Source organism: Thunnus thynnus, chromosome 15 (assembly GCF_963924715.1).
Source record: "Thunnus thynnus chromosome 15, fThuThy2.1, whole genome shotgun sequence".
NCBI lineage: Eukaryota > Metazoa > Chordata > Actinopteri > Scombriformes > Scombridae > Thunnus > Thunnus thynnus.
This window is the reverse complement of record NC_089531.1, coordinates 19,737,626-19,759,442: the sequence shown is the minus strand read 5'-3', so window position 1 is coordinate 19,759,442 and position 21,817 is coordinate 19,737,626. Positions and strand designations below refer to the sequence as shown.

At 41.3% G+C, this 21,817-nt stretch overlaps 1 protein-coding gene across 1 annotated transcript; it reads right to left on the bottom strand.

The window, feature by feature from the left end:
- Positions 1–1,340: 1,340 nt before the first annotated feature.
- col1a2 (collagen, type I, alpha 2) lies at positions 1,341–21,009 on the bottom strand. The gene is made up of 49 exons (XM_067611212.1): positions 20,808–21,009; positions 17,489–17,541; positions 16,876–16,959; positions 16,281–16,337; positions 15,987–16,031; positions 15,804–15,857; positions 15,446–15,499; positions 15,224–15,277; positions 14,998–15,051; positions 14,250–14,303; positions 14,004–14,048; positions 13,751–13,849; positions 13,504–13,557; positions 13,089–13,187; positions 12,515–12,559; positions 12,105–12,203; positions 11,926–11,979; positions 11,699–11,806; positions 11,536–11,589; positions 11,287–11,385; positions 10,899–10,952; positions 10,628–10,726; positions 10,459–10,512; positions 10,256–10,309; positions 10,051–10,104; positions 9,576–9,629; positions 9,412–9,456; positions 8,974–9,072; positions 8,605–8,712; positions 8,402–8,455; positions 8,235–8,288; positions 7,414–7,467; positions 7,186–7,239; positions 6,917–7,024; positions 6,670–6,723; positions 6,467–6,520; positions 6,121–6,282; positions 5,860–5,967; positions 5,321–5,428; positions 5,035–5,088; positions 4,839–4,946; positions 4,654–4,707; positions 4,397–4,504; positions 4,171–4,224; positions 3,725–3,832; positions 3,370–3,613; positions 3,071–3,255; positions 2,717–2,959; positions 1,341–2,395 (listed from the first exon to the last, which is right to left on the bottom strand). Exons 1-49 carry the CDS (start codon positions 20,875–20,877, stop codon positions 2,249–2,251), a joined length of 4,071 nt encoding a protein of 1,356 aa, XP_067467313.1. The 5' UTR covers positions 20,878–21,009; the 3' UTR covers positions 1,341–2,248.
- Positions 21,010–21,817: the final 808 nt, after the last annotated feature.

Genomic DNA, 21,817 nt, shown 5'->3' with positions numbered 1-21,817 from the left:
AAGTCCAACACTTCACTCTGCACTCTGCTGTCAAATTATTTATACACTCTTAGCTGCTTGACTTGTATTCCTTCAGCTGGGTGTGACAGACAAAGGACTCCTTGCCCCACAACTATTATTTGAGATGTATATGTGCAAATGTTCTTTCTAATTTCAGAGCTGAATGAAAGTTATATTGACATCTCTACTGTGCAAACATACAATATGCTTTTATAAAAGGCTGAAGATGTCCATGAAAATTTGTAGAGCAACCTGTTTAGTGTTAGCTGGAGCTGTAAATCAGCAGGTTTAGATTCGGTCAGAGATGGAGGTAAATTATACAACTGAAAACAAATTGTTACATCATCAACATCAACAAAATGGTTTTTAAGTTGCCATCTTCATGTAAAAGAATATTACAGTGTATGTTTGTAGCCTGATGTATGTACCATTAAAGGTCCAATCTGTGGTTTTAATGTTATTGGTTCTGGGCATGAAAGACATTGAAGAGCCATAGATCCTAGATGCATCTTGTGAGTTTGTAGCCTATCTCAGATTTTATTTGCCAGTGGGGTGGCAGTAATTTGAATACACTGGACTGACTATGAAAATCTGGGTGGGGAGAGCGGTTGAGCAGCACTCTTGATTCCTTCCATTATGCCCAACTTTACAGTCTCTAAAGTGTGTTTAAGGTACGTTAAGTTGTATTGCTGATCAAAACAAACGAAACAAAACAAAAAAACCATGCCACACTGCTCTCTAGTGGTTATAGAAAGTACTGCAGGCGACTTTTTATTGCGTTGTTTCCCGCAGCTCACCCTGAATAGAGCTCCCTCCATGTGGACGTATAATTAAATGACGTTTTTCACAAAGTCTGCATATTCCAGTTCCTTCAACACACTGAACTCAACCTGATTCTTATTCTCTGAAAAAGTGACCAAAAAAAAGTAATTTCTGCAGGAATGCCATGTTCCCATATTGAGCCTGACTAATAATTGTGTGCATGTATCACTGCAATTCAAGCCTTGATCCAAATCACAGAAATTTATTTGGATGCAAAAGCTGTAATATGCAAGAAAAGCAACATCAGAGGATGCATATTTACAAGAAACAATGCACGTTAGTAATCACACATTGGCATGGACAGTGTACACAGGAATTTACTGTACATTGAAATTGGATGTACTGTTGAAAAGCAAGAAGAGGGGGGAAGGTAAATTAGGATATGGCTGTGCTTCCAAAATAGGAAGATGTTTAAGTCAATGATGATATGTGAATCATCAGCCAAACTAGAACCAAAATACAGTGACACACCTTCAATGGTGTCATTAAAACATGAAAGCACTTAAGTCACTGAGTAGTGTGTTTTGGAACATTGGACATGCTTTATTTCAGAACTTTTCACAATTTATTTAAACATCTCACATATACAAAATAGGTACAATAGACTTTGTGGTGTCACTTTTTGAGAGAGAGAGAGGCCGCCTAAAAACCATTCAGAATTGGATGAAGTATGTGCTGTCAGTATGAACACTGTGTGGGATTTGAAGAGTAAAAAGCCTGAACAAAAAAACAAAACAAACAAACAAACGAAAAAAAAAACTTAGACAAAACAAAAAAGAACAAAACAAAATTTAAAAAAAAACCAAAAACCAGACATCAGGTTCCACCTGCTTAAAGTGGGGGAGTATCAGGGGACGATGCAAGACTCCTCAAACGTCAATACAAAGTAATACAGTAAAAAGTGGTTTGCTCCACAGCTGCATATTAGCACCATAGATCTCTGCTTCAAGTAACTGAGCACCTTCCGATACGGGACAAAGCTTGAAGCATTAGAAGTCTTAACATCTCGGTTGTGGACCCAGGTTTTGTTAATAGTATTTTCTTTACGTACAGGCATGAGGTAGTTTAAACCTTATTTTCATGGAAATTGTGGTTTTAAACCTCCTCTTTGGAAGATATACAAAGACCACAAAGTGATGCATACTTTCAGCGTTTTTATTACACTTCTTTTATTTTTTACAAAAGGATGACATGATGTCCCACAACAAGGTGTTTTCCTGCGTCCCTTTGGGTTGCTGTATTAATTTGCATTGCACAAACGCTCCGTTCAGTCCTTTCAGTCCTCTCCGATAGTTGCCCATCTTAAGCAAGTGGATGCGCAGAGAGAAATCAGCATTCGGTATAAAAAAACAACACAGAAAGGAGGGCAGAGATTTCTTTTTTCGTTCTTTCTCTCTTTTTTGGTGTTAATTTAACATGAGTCTATTTATTTGAAACAGACTGGGCCAATGTCCAAACCAAACTCCTGATCAGCTCCACCAATGTCCAAAGGTGCAATGTCGAGGATGGGCAGGCGAGATGGTTTATTTGTTCTGTACTCAATCACTGTCTTGCTCCACTCACCAGTGTGTCTCTGCAGGGGTAGATGAAGAAAAGGAGAGACCGAATTTCAGAATAGGCACTGTGGCAAAGCATTCACAAAGCAATATGCAAAGCAATACACATCACACAGCTCTGGGACAGAAATGAGCTCTGTCTGATGACAGTAAATTTGCATTTATTTAGCAGTTAATTTACCAGTGATAATGCATATTGCTTAACATTACTGTTAATGCGCCAGAGCCAGGCAAAAGGCTAATATTACTCTGATGTCTGCTGTCTCTCTCATGAGAGAGAATGAAACTGAGGCAATGAAGCTAACATAAAAAATGACCAAAAGCAAAGAGCTACTCACAGTGCAGCCGTCCTCCAGCACGGAGAAGGTGAAGCGGCTGTTGCCCTCGGCCCTCAGCTCCACATCGTTGGAGCCCTGGAGCACCACAGCCTTCTTCAGGTTGCCACTCTCACCATCCATGTAGGCAACGCTGTTCTTGCAGTGGTAGGTGACGTTCTGGCTAGCCTGGTTGGACAGCAGGCGCATGAAGGCCAGCTGGGTGGCCATGCTCTGGGGGCTGAGGGTCTCATCGTTGTAGGTAAACTGCAGCGAGGAAACAATAGATGTTACTACTTCAGTCTTACATACACAAGTGTATTACAACCCCTTTATTTCAAATAAAATCAAATGTGCCTCCCCTCTGTAGTTGCTCACCTCAGTACCACCGTTGATGGTCTCTCCGAACCAGACGTGCTTCTTGCCCTCGGTGCTTCTGAACCAGTTCTTGCGGGCGATGCTCTCGGGGTGGGCGTAGATGCAGGTCTCACGGGTGGTGAAGTCACAGAAGACCTTGATGGCATCATTGGTGCAGCCCTGGTTGGGGTCAATCCAGTAGAATCCTACAAGGAAGAAAGAAAAGAGGGTCAAAATGATAGAATATAGAGAATATAGCTCTTACTACATGTGGGGGAAAATAGTTGTCCCACTGTGCTATTAGATGAATTTCAACTTACCGCTGCTCCATTCAGGGTGGCTGAGTCTGATGTCACGGCAGGTGCGGGCAGGGTTCTTCCTGGATCCCTCAGGAGTGAGCAGGTTATCGATCTGAGCGCTGAGGGACTTGATAGTGGCATCAACCTCGTAGTCCTTGGCTCTCAGGGCAGGCTGATCAGCTCTGTACTCATCGTATCCAGAGACATCGTATCCACCACCGGAGGGACCGGGAGGTCCGGGCAGACCAGGAGATCCAGGAGGACCCTGAGATAGATAAGAGAGGGGATTGATATGCAGATCACAGTTGCAGTTGATGGAAAAGGCAAGAGAGCTAAACTGTCTGATTTACAAAATGACCAAATACAGTGTACTTACAACAGGGCCAACGTATCCAGGGGGTCCACGAGCACCAGGGGAGCCAATAGTACCATGACCGCCAGCTCTACCATCCTTACCAGGGGGTCCATGGGGTCCAGAAGGGCCCTGAAGAGGAGATCATCATATATATTGTATCATACATATGCATCATATATACAAATTACAATATGCCCTGCCTGTGGTGCTTTAGTGATTCAACAGAGGAAATTCAGATTAAGGTGTAGTACGTGTTCTGTTACATCAGGATAGACTATGCATGAATGTAGTTGATCGTATTACAATGAAAAATTCTTGGATACCTCCTCTGTTTATATTATATAAATCTGCCCTGCTGACCTGGAGTCAGTTGTCCTAATTTAGATTTTGGATAAGTGACACAATGGCTTTGCTAGAGTTTCTACCCTAACCACTGGTGTATTGTGGGTAATGAAGATTCCACTCACTCTAGGTCCAGCAGCTCCGTTTGCACCAGCAGGTCCAGTGTCACCGGAGGGTCCCTGAGAGGAGAGAAACCACATCAATAAATGACATCGTAGTGACAATGTTAATAAGATTTTCCCTGTATGCAATGTTTACATCATAGTGCTAATGCAAATACAACATCTGACGACCCTGAGGTACATGTGACTGTGTGTTATTTGTGCATCATGGTGGTATGCCATTACTTACAGAAGGTCCAGGCATTCCCTGCAGACCAGGATGTCCACGCAGACCCTTCATGCCTCTCTCTCCTTTGTCTCCAGCAACTCCCTTCTCACCACGGGTTCCAGCGGGTCCCTAGAACACACACACACGCACATTGCAAGAACCATCATGTCGCTAGAACAGGATACAATTTTCATGCACAGGTGAAAATGTTTTGTGCTACTTAACAATTTAATTTTCTATGTGCTATTGTTATGACTATACTTGTTAACTATACTTACAGCAGCGCCTCTAGCTCCAGCAGCTCCAGCAGGTCCAGCGGGACCAGAGGGGCCCTAGAGATGAAGAAAGATGAGAATTAAACAAAGACTGAAATGAGCAAATGTAGATTAGGTATGTTGTGTATCCTGTTGCTATTCGTCAATGCCAATTTCAGTGATGAGAATGGGCTGCTGTTGATACTTACAGATTCTCCACGGTTTCCAGGTCTTCCAGCACCTCCGGTGGGTCCAGCAGGTCCAGGGGCTCCAGCAAGTCCCATGGAACCGCTGGATCCAGGCTCACCACGGTCTCCCTAAGCATGGAGAGAAAGGGTACATACAGAGCATGTATGAATGTGTTCTGTGTACAAACATACTTTAAGGTGTATGAGTGGACATTACCTTGAATCCAGCAGCACCAGGACGGCCAGGGGGTCCATCATTACCAGGGCTACCCTGTGAATGGCAAAGAATACTGCAGTTCACATTCAGGTTCCTGTTATAGCTTTATATTAGGCTGCCATGTCAAGTTGTTGTTAGTTCATGGAGTAGTCTTTGTGGAGTTTTAAACCAAGAAATTGTACTTTGTTCAGTGTGCTTCTACTCAAATGGGATATTTTAATACTTTCTTCACAGGTCACTATTACAGGTTTCTGGACCACTTTATATTGGCATGTTAAATCCTTACCTCACGTCCAGCCTCTCCCTGGGGTCCGGTCATACCAGGCAGGCCAATGTTTCCAGAGGGACCACGGGCTCCAGGGGGACCAGCAGGTCCAACTCTACCAACATCTCCCTATGACAGGATAAAGAGAAAATCACTGGATCAAACACAATCATAGACTCCATACTATACCTAAACTGATGTGTATGCAATGTCTTTTCGACTTTCTGGGAGATCTTCCCTTGAGTAAAGGTGCATGTGTTAATTCAATCAGCCTACCAAATGGGCATGTGATTGTAAACATTAAATAATACATACATGTTTGTGAAGAATTTCTTATTGATGCATACAGTACATTTTGCATGCATGCAGCTCAGTGTGAGTGTAATTTCACAAATATGCGTTGATTGTTCGAACTGGTAAAATGTAACTGCCAATACATATTTGGGACAATTCTAATGATTTGATTGGTATGGTAATGTATGATATGGTAACATAGTTCTGAGGTAGTCATAGTACAGGTGAATCCTTTAGGGGTAATATCAATATTCATTTGTACTTACCAACAGACCAGCAGGACCAGGAGAACCACGATCTCCTCTAGCTCCAGGCAGACCAACAAATCCTGGACTTCCAAGCATACCAATGGCTCCAGATATACCAGCAGGACCCTAAGCAAACACACGCAAATGAGTTGTCAATGGAGATTGATGGGTCTATATGAGCACAATACAGATATAAGCTTAGTTGTTTGTATGAGCTGTGATTGGATGCCTCTAAATTGTATAATTTTGACAGGAAAAAAAGTATAGGCTATATCTTACAGGGGAACCAGACTCTCCAGAAGGTCCTTTCTCTCCAGAAGGACCAGGTGGTCCAACCATACCCTGCTCTCCAGAAGGACCAGCGGGACCAACATCACCACGGAGACCACGGGGACCATCCTTACCAGCGAGACCTGCAGGGCCAGGGGGTCCAACAATACCCTGAGGGAGGAGGAGAGTGGGTTAATGTCAGATGTGTGTGTGTGTGTGTGTGTTTTTGGCTAAGTGGGGTGAGAGGGTACAAAGTATAAGTATGGTGGTGATGGTTATTGTAATTCAGTGTATCCAATGTGTGTTTGTATGTTTGTCAAATGTTAATCATTTAAAATATAAAATCAATACTCACAGCGGGACCAGCAGCACCAACTCTGCCAGCAGCTCCAGGGAAACCAGTCAGACCCTGACATCAAAAACACACAGTCAAAGATTATGGAGCTGTCATCAAGAATATGTGGTGTGTGTGTGTGTCTATGTGTGAGTGAGGGGGCAGTATTTATGGATGCAATAAGTGTCATCCGGAATTAATTATTTGTATGTTTAAATACTCACAGGAGGGCCATTGTCTCCACGGGCACCAATGGGTCCAGCAGGGCCGGAAGGACCCTAGATACAGAGGAAGATTAGAGAAAATCTCATCAGAACTCATAAACAAAATTAAACAATCCCTGTGTTATTGGGTGTTATTCCAGAGGGTATTAGCATAGCTAGAGGCTAGAGAAGCAAATGGTCTCACTATGGTCCTATTTTAAAGCCTGTCTGATGTCTGATGAAGTGCATTTGTGTAAATGGTACTAACTGCAGGTCCAGACTGTCCAGCGGGTCCAGCAGGGCCAGAGGGGCCAACTTCTCCCTTTCCTCCTGCAGGTCCACGCTCTCCTCTTGCACCGGGCTGACCATCAGCGCCCTGTAGGGATGTGGAGCAATAGGGCTTGGTCAACATCTGAGCAATTGTATGTGCTTATGTACAGTATTTGTGTGTTGATTTGAGTTTAAGTGATATCCTGCAGCTCAAACAGGTTGTGTGTATGGTATATTATATTGCAAGGTGATTGGTCGCTTGCTTACAGGGGGTCCAGCGAATCCGGAAGCTCCAGCAGGTCCAACCTCTCCACGCTCGCCCTGTGGACAACAAGCAGTTGGTCAGAAACCGGCTGATTTAAAAGCCATAAAAGCATCATGTTAGTGTGGTTTTTAGCTATCTGTTTGATATTTATGTCCACAGATCATTTGGGGTGAATATAGTACAGTAACTGATATCCGTTAATATGAGGAAAGTGAGCCACAGCTACTTACAGGGGCTCCACGGGGTCCAGGGAGGCCAGCAACTCCGAAGGCACCGGATTCACCCTAGAGGAGAGAAGCAATGGACGGTCAGCAGAGCAGATATGTTTATATGCATGTGAGAAACCTTTTGTCAACATCAGCACTGTATGAAATGTACTTATAACATATATACTAATAACAGTACAATCTAGAAAAATGAACAAAACATTTGCTGCCCTCTGAGTATTTAATATTTTTCCCTCTTTAGTCAATTAAAAAACTTAGTCAGCTTATATGAATACTACAAATGGTAATTCTTTTGATTCTATAAATATCACAGCATCGGTAACCTTAACTGCTACAAATTGCAGGAAAAAGAAGAAAATATTTTAACATGTATCAAATCTGTCTTTTTGCTTCCTGCATTTATTAATATGTAAGTTACTCATGTAATTTTAATTAAGTAGGTGAGTCATTGATGCAATATTATAAAATGGCCATCAGGCGGCAGTGTTGAGGTTCTAGCTTCAGTTACTCTACAACACTGTGTTGGGGGTAATCACAATTTCTGCTACAGAGGAGTGACAGGTCTAAGCATATGGAGCAGCCATGTTCAGTTAGTCCAGGAAGTGAATTCATGACAGCGATGTGATCTCAAAAATCATGTATTCATGGTTTTCTATTGTGGGTACATTTATGGTCACTGGTATGGGAGTTAGTCCGCCATATTGTTGAATAATGTTGGTGGCAGCCATTTTTAAATTGCAACAAAGTTCTGTGATATTTGTCTATGTTACAGTGTCACCCTAAACACCTTTATTCTGGTGGTTTCTGTCATATCACCTTCGTACCTTATCACCATTAGCTCCAGTAGGTCCAGGGGGTCCACTAGGTCCAGGCAGTCCCTAGAAAAAGAGAGGAGAGGACGCTAAGACCAAGAGACTGGTTGTACTAAAACTAATAGAATGAATGGCTACAATTTTCATATTGATAGCCTAAAGAGGAGATATAAACTTACACGGGAACCATCTCTGCCAGCATTGCCATCAGGTCCTCTGTGTCCAGGCTCTCCCTGAATGAGAGAGAGGAAATCGATTTTCAACAACAGGTGTTAACAGTAGTAGTCACTTTGTTTAAACTTGACACATTGTTATTTTTAGAGATTAAGATATTTTTAGACACTCCTGCCAATCTTGTGGATGATAGATTTTTCGCACATACCTTCTCTCCCTTGCCTCCAGGAGCACCACCAGCTCCACGCTCACCAGGCATGCCACCGGGTCCCTGGTGTCCAGGGGCACCAGTAGATCCAACAATGCCAGGCTCTCCCTGGAAACAGACAAGGCAAACCGTGGTTCATTTTTGCTATCAAACACAGATGGTTCTGAAACATCTGTTCCTATTGATCTGACACTGTTTTATTGTGCATATGACCAACCCTTTTTGTAGTATACAGCTGTGTTTATCTGAGGCACCAAATAATTTATATAGACTTGATTAAAAACTTCTGTGGATAACATTTTCTGCAGTGCACTCTATCTATATGTCTGAGGATCATCTATAAACAGGTTTTTCCCCAGCCCACCTTACCTTGCCACCATCGGCACCAGGTGCTCCAGCAGGTCCACGGGGTCCAATTGGTCCCTGAGCTCCAGCAGCTCCAGCAGCACCAGGGTTACCACGCTCTCCCTTGAGGAACACACAGAAGAAGTCAGTGGAAGGTCTATTGTGTGTGTGTATACCTCATCACAAGTATGCAAAAGTAATCTGAGTGAAATTCTTTGTTTGGAAGAATTTGTTTTGTTACATAACTATTTTAGAGGTTCGGGCATCTTACTGAAATAGAAAATCTGTGAGCCAACCAGGAAATAAAAGAGCACTGGCAGCTATGGGCTTCATTTGATGTAAACATACACTGTGCTTCTTAAGTTTGAAAAGGTGAATACTCAATGGAATCTAGCAATATAAAGAAGGCACTATAAGTAGCTGTGTGGTCTGGAAAACAAAGGCGGTGACAGGTAAACGTACCTTGCTACCAGCAGGTCCAGCACCTCCCTGGTCTCCTGGGATACCCTGAATGGTGATACATGAATGGATACATTAAAGATGCACTGTAACTTCAACAATTTATTGCTTTGTTCATCTATGACATGCGCTTTTGACTGTTGGCGTTGTTATTATGTATTACTTACTCTATCTCCGGGCTTGCCAGCCTCTCCAGCAGGTCCAGCGGGGCCAGGCAGACCCTGTAAATATCAAAACGCACCATCAGCACCAGTGGAATCAATAGTAACATTTATAAAAATACTGCTGCCTAAAAAGTATACTGAAATACAAATGATATATCCAATGTTTTCTAGTGTTGATAAAGCCCCCAAGGATATCTTTTTTGATGTAGCTACTGACATGGAATTGCAGTTTGTTCTGTGTTTGTGAATATGTTTCTTTTTGGGTCATTTCTTAGCTCTGTTAACAATGAGATGATGATTGGTGCATCAAGCTTGGTTTGGCTGTAGAATTGATTTTTTAATTTTTTCAGTAAATGATAACAGCAAATCAAAACATTGTCCTGAAGGGCAGTAAAACGATGTACTGGGTAAAACAACACTGGAAGTTAAAATTAGTCTATATTGCTGGTTTATATAGTGACAGATGATGGATTCAAACCTGGAAGCCAGGAGCTCCAGATGGTCCCTGCTCTCCCTTCTCACCAGGGCCGCCCTGTTGGGAGAAAGAGAGAAGACCATTGTTAAAAAAGACAAATTGATGGTTATGGCAACAGAGTCAAGAATATTCTATGTATCTGTCAGAAAAATGGTGAACTACTACTACATTTAATGCTACCAAGGTGTATGTATGTGAGCACACTTACAGAAGGTCCCATGGCTCCAGTGGCTCCATTGTTGCCATCAGGTCCAGGAGCTCCCTAAACACAGAGACAGGGACATGGTGACATGTTATAATAACAGACAATGGATGGCTTCCATAATGGCAAATTATATTAAGGTTGTTTTCTTTTTAAAAAGTTGAATCAGTGAAAAATAGGAAACAATTGCTGGGTATCATTTGACTTACTCTCAGTCCAGTGGGGCCAGTGGCTCCCTTGTCTCCGGGCTTGCCAGCCTCACCCTGAAGGATGTAAAAGGTCATTTAAGTACAGTTATGATGAACTTGTTACGAAAAACATTACATATCATTTCACATCATAATTTCCTGGTCCAATTGTGGCCTTGTTTCTACTTACAGAGGGTCCCTTGGGTCCTGGGAAGCCAATGTTTCCGGGCTGGCCTCTAGGTCCAGTTGGGCCGGGAGGACCAGTGCGGCCATCTTGTCCAGCAGGACCCTGAAGGAGGAAACCGGAAGTAGGAGGAGGAAGTGATGTTAATTGGATTCATTAGAGCAACCATGATCATAAACATGACAGAATGAGACCAATGGCACCATGTGTGTGTGACTGAAATAAAATACAGGAAGTTTTATGATAAATTCTATTCGTAAAATTCAGGTTTACTCACAGCAGGTCCCTCCTTTCCTGGGGGTCCAGAGCTTCCGGGGCTTCCTGGGAGACCCTGTGGAAAATAAATATTGGTGAGTCATATAAGTACTGTCATTAATTTGTACTGTTACATCTAGTCGCTCAGGTTAGAGATAATTATAACTACCTTTCATTGAATCTTGGGTTTTACGAGCAACTAATTTTTTCCAAATAAAGACTAGTTCACATCTGACAATAGCCTGGTACTCATGACCTTATACCACTACATCTCCAAACTATTCAAACACAGCTATTTCAAATGACCACAGGCCTACCCTCCTCTTTCTCACTTTGAATGTCTCTGTGACTCACACAGAGATCAGACCCCTACACTACTGTTCAAAAACAAAATTTAGCAGAAGACTCACCCTGAGACCAGCAGCACCAGGCTCACCAGCACGGCCAGCATCTCCAGGGGGTCCACGAGGTCCACCTGTGCCAGTAGCACCACGGGCACCAGGCATTCCCTGTGAGAAGGAGACAAAGTAGTGGAAGAGAAATCAAGAGGAAGTTTCACTACATGAATGAATGTTGACTATATTATACTATATTTTTGACTATATTATTGTTTGCTGACAGCATGTTGATGGAATGAAATTTGTTTATTGAACACTTACAATGGGGCCAGTTCTTCCCTCAGAACCAGGCATGCCACGGCTTCCAGGAGAACCCTATAGGAGACACACACAGGCATTAGCAGGTGATCCAAGTAACATGGCTCTGGTTTCGGATCTGTATGGATACAATACCACCCATCACAAACATTGATCTTGTACTTACTCTAGCTCCACGGTTTCCAGCAGGGCCAGTGGCACCAAGCTCGCCAGTAGGTCCTCTCTTGCCCTCCTCACCCTGAGGTCCGAGGGCTCCCTGAGGTCCAGCATTACCCTAAGGAAGGCAACAGAGAAGTTGAAGGGCACCATCAAATCAGATGTCCGCAGCTGCAGTTTGACATAGTTTTAATAAATGCACTAGAAAAACATGATCAGGATATGATTAAAACTTACAGGCTCTCCTTTGGCACCAGTGTCTCCCTTAACACCCTGGGCACCAGGATCTCCCTAAAATAGATGCAGATAAACAGACACAATTACTGAAAAGAACAATCATAAATCAGGGTGTATGCATTATATGAATATGTGTGTATATTTATTTTTGTGGATGTTTTTTGTGAATGTGTACTCACAGCCAGGCCTCTAGCACCAAGAGCACCCTGAGCACCCTGGGGTCCGGGTCCTCCTCTTGGTCCGGGGAAGCCAGGAGCTCCAGAAACACCAGGGGTGCCCTAAACAACAGCCATGATGGACAGGTGAGCATCACGCAACAACTTAACTTGAAAAATTGTCTTTATTTTATCTCTTCCCCCAGTTGAGCTGTTTTGGATTTATCATCATATATTTTTAATAGAGACTATATTTTGATAAATCTAAATAGAAAAAATAATAATACTGCTATCAGTAAAATGTTCTAGAATTGAAACAACCTCATTATGTGTGTGTTGTGTGTGTAGCATGGCATAGGCCTGATTGCTGTAACCTGTAGGTGACCCTAGATGAGCTTTGACACATGCACTTCTGGTAAAACTTGAATACTTACAGCAGCTCCCTTGGCTCCATTCAGGCCATTAGCACCAGGGTTACCCTAGGGAAAAAGGACAAGAAAACAGGGAATCTTATCAAAACAAATTTAAACAAGACTGTAAAATGTATTGCAACAAAATAATTACATTTTACTATTTGAAAGATTAAACAAGAATACAAAAATGTTATTTTTACTTTTTTTAAACTAACTTTTAACTTTTTAACTTTTAACTAATATGTGATAGTATCACACATCAAAATGTAACTACTGTAAAGGGCTGCTTACAGATCTTCAGCAACTTAAGCAATAACTTAATGGACATAACAACAGACAACAAAAGAAATGCAAACCATATTATTTGTGCCATGATACTCATAACGCACCGATAGACGTCCATCTTCTGATTAATTAGAATTACACTTTTTTAAAATTGACTGATCTTGTTTGGAACAAATATCTTTTGAAAATCAAGGGAGTCTAAATCAAACACTAACTAAAAGACACGCTTGTGCTAATTGTTGCAGGCCTGGTAACAAGTGACAGGAAGGTGACCAGGGGAATCATGGCAGAAACATGTTTGTGTACTTACGACGGGACCAACGGGGCCAACAGCACCATTGGGACCGGGCTCTCCTCTAGATCCCTGAGGTCCAGATGGGCCAGTAGCTCCAGCAGGTCCAATCTCTCCCTGTCAAAGACCAAACACATCTATAATCAAACACTGTCTCATTGATACCTGGTGGCTATTGGTGTCATAGTGTGAGCAGTACTGCACTTAATATGAAAATATTTACTGGAGCTGTTGTGCGTGAACTATTCCCTTGGGGATACTATACAGTACAATAAGCTATTGGTATGATGAACAATGATAGATGATGCATCAAAAAGATATAAAGAAAGAGATTGATATGTCTCTGAATGATGCTTATACTGTGTGTTAATGAGAATTGTATCCTTTTGTGACCCTAAACAGGAACCTAAACAGGAAGTGACATTGGACCTACCTTGGGGCCGGGACCACCGGGGAAACCTGGGGGACCAGCAGCACCATTGGGGCCCTATGAAGAAGAACAGCATACATGATGTCAGGATGTCTGTCATACAGCTCAAAGTTCACATTCAGGTTAAAGCTTAAAAAACTAATCTTTGTCTAACATGGGTGCTAGTCTAATTCTATCTAACTCTTGAGTTACTTATTAACAAAATGCTTTAATCTAATAATATAAAAGGTAAAAGGGGTTGGATACTTACAGCGGGGCCAGTAGGTCCAACACTGCCATCAGCACCACGAGCACCAGCAGGGCCAGCAGGGCCAACACGACCTCTCTCACCAGGCATTCCACGAGATCCCTGAAGGGAAGATACATAGAAAGCAAGAGAGATCAGGAAAATGTCCTTACTCCAATCATATAATGGCAAAAGGATGAATTCTGGTGAATGAGTAGAAGTAATAATTACTAAACACATTTTGTGCATAAATGGTGAAGCTTGATCAAGAACTTACAGCAAGTCCAGGGCTTCCAGCAGCTCCATGTGCACCGGGCTCACCCTATAGAGAGGCAGGAGAAGGTGGATTGGGGTGATGAGTGTCTCAAAGTTATAGGTTAATAGGTCAAATACAAAACTTGTAACAGAAACTAATCTACTCTTCTGGGATATTCAAAACTTACCAAAAGCAATACATAAATAGAAGAAACTGGGATAATTAAATGCATTCATTGGCAACATTTGTTGATAGTGCCCTTCTTACCTTGGGGCCAGCGGCACCGGGCTCTCCCTTGCGTCCATCCAGACCAGTGTAACCCTGAAACAAACACAGAACAAGATGATGGAAGATGTTTACAGTGGTAAGGGCTACCTGATATCACATAACTGGTAATAGTCTAGAACATCTAGAATAAAGGGGTAAGTAGAACATCAAAAATGGTGGTGTACTACTCTAGAGATAAGCCACGAAAGGAAAATATTAGGGATCAAATGAGGAGATAGGGATCTGTGTTTGATGATCCAAGTTCTCAGGGGAAGAACTAGAATATTATTTTTTTTAGCCCTGTTAAGAATATAGGAGGGGAGACATCCAAAGTCTCATGGGAAACTTGAAGGAAAGTTAGCTCCACAGGACGTTTATCATCTGGCTCTGGTTTATATGGAAGACACCATAACATCTATGAGGTGGCATCAAAGATGACAGCAGTAAGGCTTGCTACTTTCTGTCAATCCAGTCAACAGATGTTTAATGTAAGACAATAAGCACTTTCGTATTTCTAGCTCCTCAGGAGACAGGAAGAAGAAGGTCAGGTCCATAATGACTCCCAGTGTCACTTGTTATGAGGAACACTGCTCCCAGAAAATAAGGTCCACTTTTATAAAGCACAGGTATGTCTCTCTTCTTCCATTTTGTTCTTTTTTGGCGCAGTTTCAGCTGCTTGCCTCAAGCCAGTGAGACTCAGGTGAGCATTATAGAGCAGGTAAAACAGCAGGTAAAGATAGGCACTCACTCTGTGTCCCTTCATTCCAGGAAGTCCAGGGGTTCCGGGGAATCCACGAGCACCCTGAAAGTCAAAACAAAGAGAGTATTAATTACTAAGGCATACTTCACCTTTTGTATCTGTTTGCGGCCTGTATGTCCTTCAAGAAGGTGATCATTTCAACTAATTTACTACTTTAAATAAGAATGTCACATTGTGTCACTGGTTGTGTTTGGTGTTTTGGTGGAAATCTTACCTGAGGGCCGGGGGTACCTCTGTCTCCGGGCTTGCCAGGTCTGCCGTTGTTACCCTGTGAGTCAACAAAAATAGCCTTTAACATTTGAAACTGAACCAATGACAACCTCTATATCATCAACTCAATACAATCCCAGGAAAGCAGGGAAAAAGTAAGACAAAACATTTAAAACTAAAATAGCTCCAAAAATGTGCTTGTGTAGAAACATGAATGTATACGTACATCCTCTCCAGTTTTACCAGGAGGTCCTGGGGGGCCACGAGCACCAAGAGCTCCCTTGGAAAGAAAACCAGAGCATTGATAAGATTTCACAGATGATATAATGTAATAATTTGTAGGGCTACAACTAACGATTATTTTCATTACCGATTAATCTGTCGATTATTTTCTTGATTAGTTGATTAGTTGTTTGGTCCATAAAGTTTGGACATTTTTCTCTTAAAAAATAACTTGAAATGATTAATTGATTATCAAAATAGTTGGCGATTAATTAAATAGTTGGCAACTAATCAATTAATCAACTAATCGTTGCAGCTCTAATAATTTGAATTATTGTGAATATTTTGGAGGATAATCTTACTGTCTGTCCAGGCTCTCCAGGCTCACCAGGGTGTCCGGTGTGTCCCTGAGGTCCCTATTAAATGATAAGAGGCACAGTAGTTAGTCATAATGTAGACAGCATAACAAGTGCAACAGCACATTGTTTTTGTTATTTCATGGCTGATTGATCAGACAATTGAACTATGGGAAAATGTCAACTTACAGGGGGTCCAGGAGGTCCGGGTGGGCCTCTGGGTCCCATCAAACCCTGAGAAGGAGAAAAACAATTCATGATGACACTAAATAAAATTGTCCTTAGGCATCAGTGCAATTGTAACAGAACTAGAATCAAAATACAGAGAAATGCACAAAAATAATTGACAGCTTATAGCTTGGAGTTTGTAGGTGAATAGTGCTGTGAATTGACATGGATCAGTGTAATGTGTGGCAATGTGTGTGATGGCCTTAGTATGCTTTGGTGCAGGTGTGTGTGAGAGAAAGAGGAAGGGGCACTCACAGCGGGTCCGGGGCCGGGATCAGGAGCCTTAACGCCATCATACTGAGCAGCAAAGTTCTGTTAAACAACAAAAATAAAGCACTGATTAGATGTACATACTACAAACTTTTTATGATACAATGATCAAACATAAAAAAAGCATTTTCTAACACAAATAGGAGCCTTTTTGCATATAAAAAATGATTTAACATAAACTGCAAGCAAGCATTTTTTACTTAAAAGGGATTTAGCTTTAACACTTGTAGCTTAGTTGTGTGTCAACCATGTTTTATCTCTTATGAAGGTTGTGGGGTCGTATGGGTAAAGGACGTAAGGTCAAAGGTCACAGTGTTATGACATCATTAATGAGGCAGTGAGGTCAACAGTTACAAAAGAAATCAGGAATGTGTTTCATGGATCTCGTGACACAGCAGCAGATCCCTGAATGTGCTGAATGTGGGTCACATTCATACATCAAATAAAGATGTTATTCTGAGTTTGCATTATAAATAATACTGGTGGCCAAATTAAAGCCAATACAACATTTTTGACCACTTTTGAGATAAACACTGTGAGGCCAGGCTGGTTATTTTGCAAATACAAACAGTAGACTTACTCCTCCGAGTCCAGGGGGACCAGGGGGGCCAGGGGGGCCAGGGAGTCCAGGTTTGCCATCTTTTCCATTAGGTCCTTGAGGACCCTGTAAAACACAGATGATATATCGTGAGTAAACAAAGTTATTGAATGAACATCCGCTAATGGCTGAGGATGCTGCTATGAAGTGAACCCCGCAGTAGCTGAAAGGCTTGTTTCTTGTGATAATAAATGAATAGTCACATTACACAGCAGATACATAGCTAAACAGATAAAGCAGCTGTTGTAGTATTTGTTAATGTGTTCTTGTAATATACTGCATGATGAGATTTAATTTCAGTATTGTTGAAGAAAAACAGTACTACTGTTTAAAAATACAATTGTAATTAAATAAATTAGGTCACAATATCTTAAATAGCATTTATCATATCTATTCACATTACAGTTATCATTGTAAACACAGGGGCTATGGGGATATAAACAAAGGGGTGTGGCCTACTGAGGTCAGGAGGTCAAATGATGTCAACAAAAACTGAGCCAATGAGGCTTCATAAATATACCACATTTATACACTTAAATTACACATTTAACAACTGTTGTTTCATCAAAAGCAGCAGAGTTTCACTTCAGCTTACCCTGTCACCTCGAGGTCCTTTGTCTCCTCTGGGACCCTGCGGCAGAAAAATCACTCAGTCAACTCAAAACACAGAGCAGATGGCTCAATGTAAGGCTTAAACAATCTGTTAGCTCCACACTATTCTTCAAGCAAACGTTAAACGTTAAAGCAACGTTAAATGTAACTAAAGGCAAAGAAGAATCATATTTGAATTGTGTTTAAATGATCTGGTATATGTTTATATAGATAAAATGTGTACACAAACAAACTTGACCTTACAGAGGGAGGACAAGAAAGTTAAAACACATTTCAGTGATTAGACTAGACATCTCAATGATGCCATTATACCTTTTCTAACTTAAACTCTGTTTCCTGTGTCTGATATGCCACACTCTAGGTGCTAAAGACACATAAGAACAACATTATGTGCTCACCTTGAGGCTTCCCTAAATAGAAAAGAAGATAAATAAATGTAAGATTTATTTATTCAGTCTTTTCAGTGATTCTTTATGACATTTAACATTTAGGTTATATTGAACATTCAGTTCAATATAGCCTAAGATAGCTCCTCCTTAACTTTTGCATAATCATGATGATGAGTTTCCATTGTGAATAAAATAACTCAGCATGCAAATATTGCTGTGATATTGTCACAAGGATACCTGGAGCATGCTCATGCAGATACAGGAATTAAGATTAAAACAGAGCAGAGCAATTTGCATATGATATAAATGATGAAAATGTGCACAGAGATGCTTAAAGGAACAATGCAGTGTCCCAAAGCAGACTCAACAACCTCTTGGCAGTAAGTGAATGTTGGTCCATGTACAAAGTAAAGTTCGGAAATACTACCAGAAGAACACAGTGCGTATTGCACCTTTAAAACTTTAAAATGCTGCTGCTAAAGCTGCAAATATTCTGTCAGGTATTTTATTTTTGGCAATCTCAATTATGAGCAGAATTATTTAAAGAAACACTCATCAGGGACTATTTCGTCTTTGATCAGGGGTCTTGATAAAAGTTTAATTCAATATTTTTCTTTTCTCTGTTCAATCTAAACTGAATATCTCAACTTTTAGTTGCTGATCTGAGACCAGGTTTTCCTTCCTTAATTTAAATCCCAATGAAGGAGCAGAGGAAGGCTTCAAACTGACTCAAAGCCAGCAGTTAGGGGCAAATCTCCCTCTGCCCCTCTCTGCTGTCCTTAGAAAGGATCCTTTGTGCCAGGCCCCACGGGTGCCTCAGCACTGCAGTTTTAGCTTTCATTGACACAATCTTTGGCCAATAGGACCCTCACCTATTCATGGACAGGAAGGGAGAAAACTCAAGAGAAACAACTTTGTTCAGGGGTAGAAATTCCTAAATGAAAACGCTCTGCCATCGTTGAGATTGCTCAAACAGTCAAGAAGAAAAGAGAAGGTCTTCTTCAGTAGGACATTTCACAAGTTTTGGAAGGCAAAAAGGCAAAAGTGACAAGGTACAGCTATATTTAAGAAATGTTGTTGTCATGATTGCATGCATATGTACTAACCGAGTCTGTGGCGTTGGAGAGATGAGGAGGAGGAAGAGGGAGAAGAGGAGGGTGGGGAGAGAAAAGGGAATACTCCGTTAAAACATGATAGGCATTTTTAGAACAAATCATTCACCTGAAAAAGAAACAGTGTCATTTGCATCCATCTCTATTCTTCTTCAATGTGTTAACCTCTTCCTATATGTTAGATTAAAGTGTTTTTTTCCTCTGCATGAGAAAAAAGTCTTGAAAAATGTAGACCGAGAAAGGAGTATCTCCATTATGCAGAACTAACCGCAACTTAAAGAATATTCAATGTGAAATAGAAATCTAGACTTTTTATGTGTTTTCTGAGGGTGTCAACCTCCATCTGGGCCTTCAAAAACTACAAGTATCGCCTGTATCTGGACATGCTGCAAATGCTTCTGTCATCTCTAAAACAATTAAGTTTCCCACACTGTTTTTTTCTAACAAACTGCTTCCTGTATGACACGTCTCAACCCAACGAAAAGTTTAGCTGAAATCCATCTCTGCACGGTGTGTGAATCACTGCACACTTCAAAATGTCTAACTTTGTAATGAATGTGAATCTCAGTGTTCAATATAGCATTCCAGACTTATATTTAGGCTGTGACTGCTAACAGGCCTGAACAGGTAGTTCATGCCCTCGGGACCGGAATAGTTGTCTTGCTGCTGCAAACAAGATAAGAACTACAATATTGTGACATCTGTTATTAATGCTACAATATTAATGAAAGACACATTTTGAGACTGTTGAAAATGAGTGAATTTTATCTCAATTAGACTGATTTCTGTTCTCCAAATTTGTTTAAAAGGTGTTGTTTATGATCATCTGATGACTGTATCCTTCACTTGACTGATTGGTTGTTTTTGGTATCTACACCTGGTTGCAGGTATTACTCATCAGTGCAACTGGACATCAGCTATCCCCTCTGAATCTGGACCAGCTGCTCATGGCTGGGTTAGGCACAGCTGGGACCTCCCCATGAACTCTAAAACGTCATGTCAGATCTGGACCACGGGGCGGCGCACATTCAAAGTGATGTAAGACTGTTCATCTCCCCATTTGAGGTAGGCTACTTTTAATATTGAAAACGTTGCAAAAAAGCATCAACTTAAACGCATATCTTAGAATCTTTTCATTAAATCTTTTGTGATTGAAATGGCATTAAACTATGCAGGCATTAACTGTAAATGCAGTCATATAAAAGGCTATTTAGTTAAACAAAATCTAGAAATACCGTTTTGTGTAAACATTTAGTTTCATTTCTACTTTGGCTTTGAGAAACAGATTTGTCTCTTTCGATGGAGGAGAAAATCAAAATTGGTGCCAAGAAGATGTTTGCATCAACGGCCACCAGGGGGAGTCATTGCAGTTTCCTATAATAAAGCTTCATTCCCTGGACGTCTGGATAGAACAATAAGTACAACGCCCCAAACTTTTTCATCCTACAACTTAAAGAAAATCCCTATTTAACCTATTTTGATTATTCTACATGCACTATATGCTTTGAAAAGACACTAGGACGACTACTTTACACTTCTTTCAAAGCGACAAAACTTTTTTCAGGAGCGCAACTTCTCCCTTTCGGGAACTAAACAAATGATAATTATTGTATCCTTGGAAAAAAAAAAGTGAAGAATCCTCAGCACGAACTCAATCCGTTGAGTTTTATTCAGCAGTGCTTTGAGCTGTCTTCTGGTTGACCTTGATGTAAGTCCCAAACAAAAGCCAAGCGCAAGATCCTCAAGCAGTGGGACCCGAAAAAAATATCCATCACAGAAAAGAGCAGATATTAAAACTTACATTGACATGATGCTAGGTATGAAGTTACTGCAAGCAGCAACAGAATCCGGGTATCCACAAAGCTGAGCATGTCTAAATGGACATGCAGACTCCTTGTGCTGCTGAGCCCCTGTTTTTAAACCACCTTCAAGCAGGCATACAGTTGTGGTGACGAGAGTAACTCCAAACTTAGCAGAAGCCTGCAGCCTTGATGCTAGAATAATAAAGTTCTATCGGGCCTATTTATACGGCAGGAGGGTCCCTGGTCTGCGTGTCAAAAGTCAGCCCACCGGCCAATGAGAGAAGAGAAACCCAATCTGACTCCCATCCCTCTGCAGCTCGGAGTCAGTCATGTGGTCCTGCATCTCCCAGCCTCCTCTCCACCAGAAACCGTTTGGCAAAACTTTGGCGATGATGACGAGTGCAACGTTTTAATTAGATCCATTCTTTTTGAGGACGTGGACAGCGTCGAGGTTTAAAAGGGAGAAGAAGGCCTAAGTTTTTTCCCTCTTTTACGGGTTGCAGTGAATCCGGACTGTCAGTATACGGGGAGATACGGGCGCGGGACGTTCAACCTTGCGCGCAGCTTAGGTTTGCGCGTAAAATGTGCCCGTTTTGATACGTAGATGGGCATCAGTTGGCACCGGGAGGGCCTGGGTCTTCTCTCTTTTGGATTTCGTTGGGGGAAAAATCACTTTTAGGGAGAGTGTATGATTATCTGTTGAATTCCCTTTGATCTATTGGAGTTGTAATGGAATGGATTTCTATTCTGCCATTTTTACGCACGGATATTTTTTAAACAATTCTGATACTTCAGCCTTATTTTTTATTGCTTTGGAAGGCATTCTAGTTTCAACTTTTTATTTTGTGTAATATGAATATAATAACCCCATAATGCAGCCAAGCTGGTTTTGTGTCGTGCTTCATTTTTTCCACTCAAGTGCAGACCATATGCACCAAGCATTCCCTGAACAATCTAAATAAAATCATTTACATCTGAAATCTGTTAGAGTTCAAAGCAGTTTAAGTTT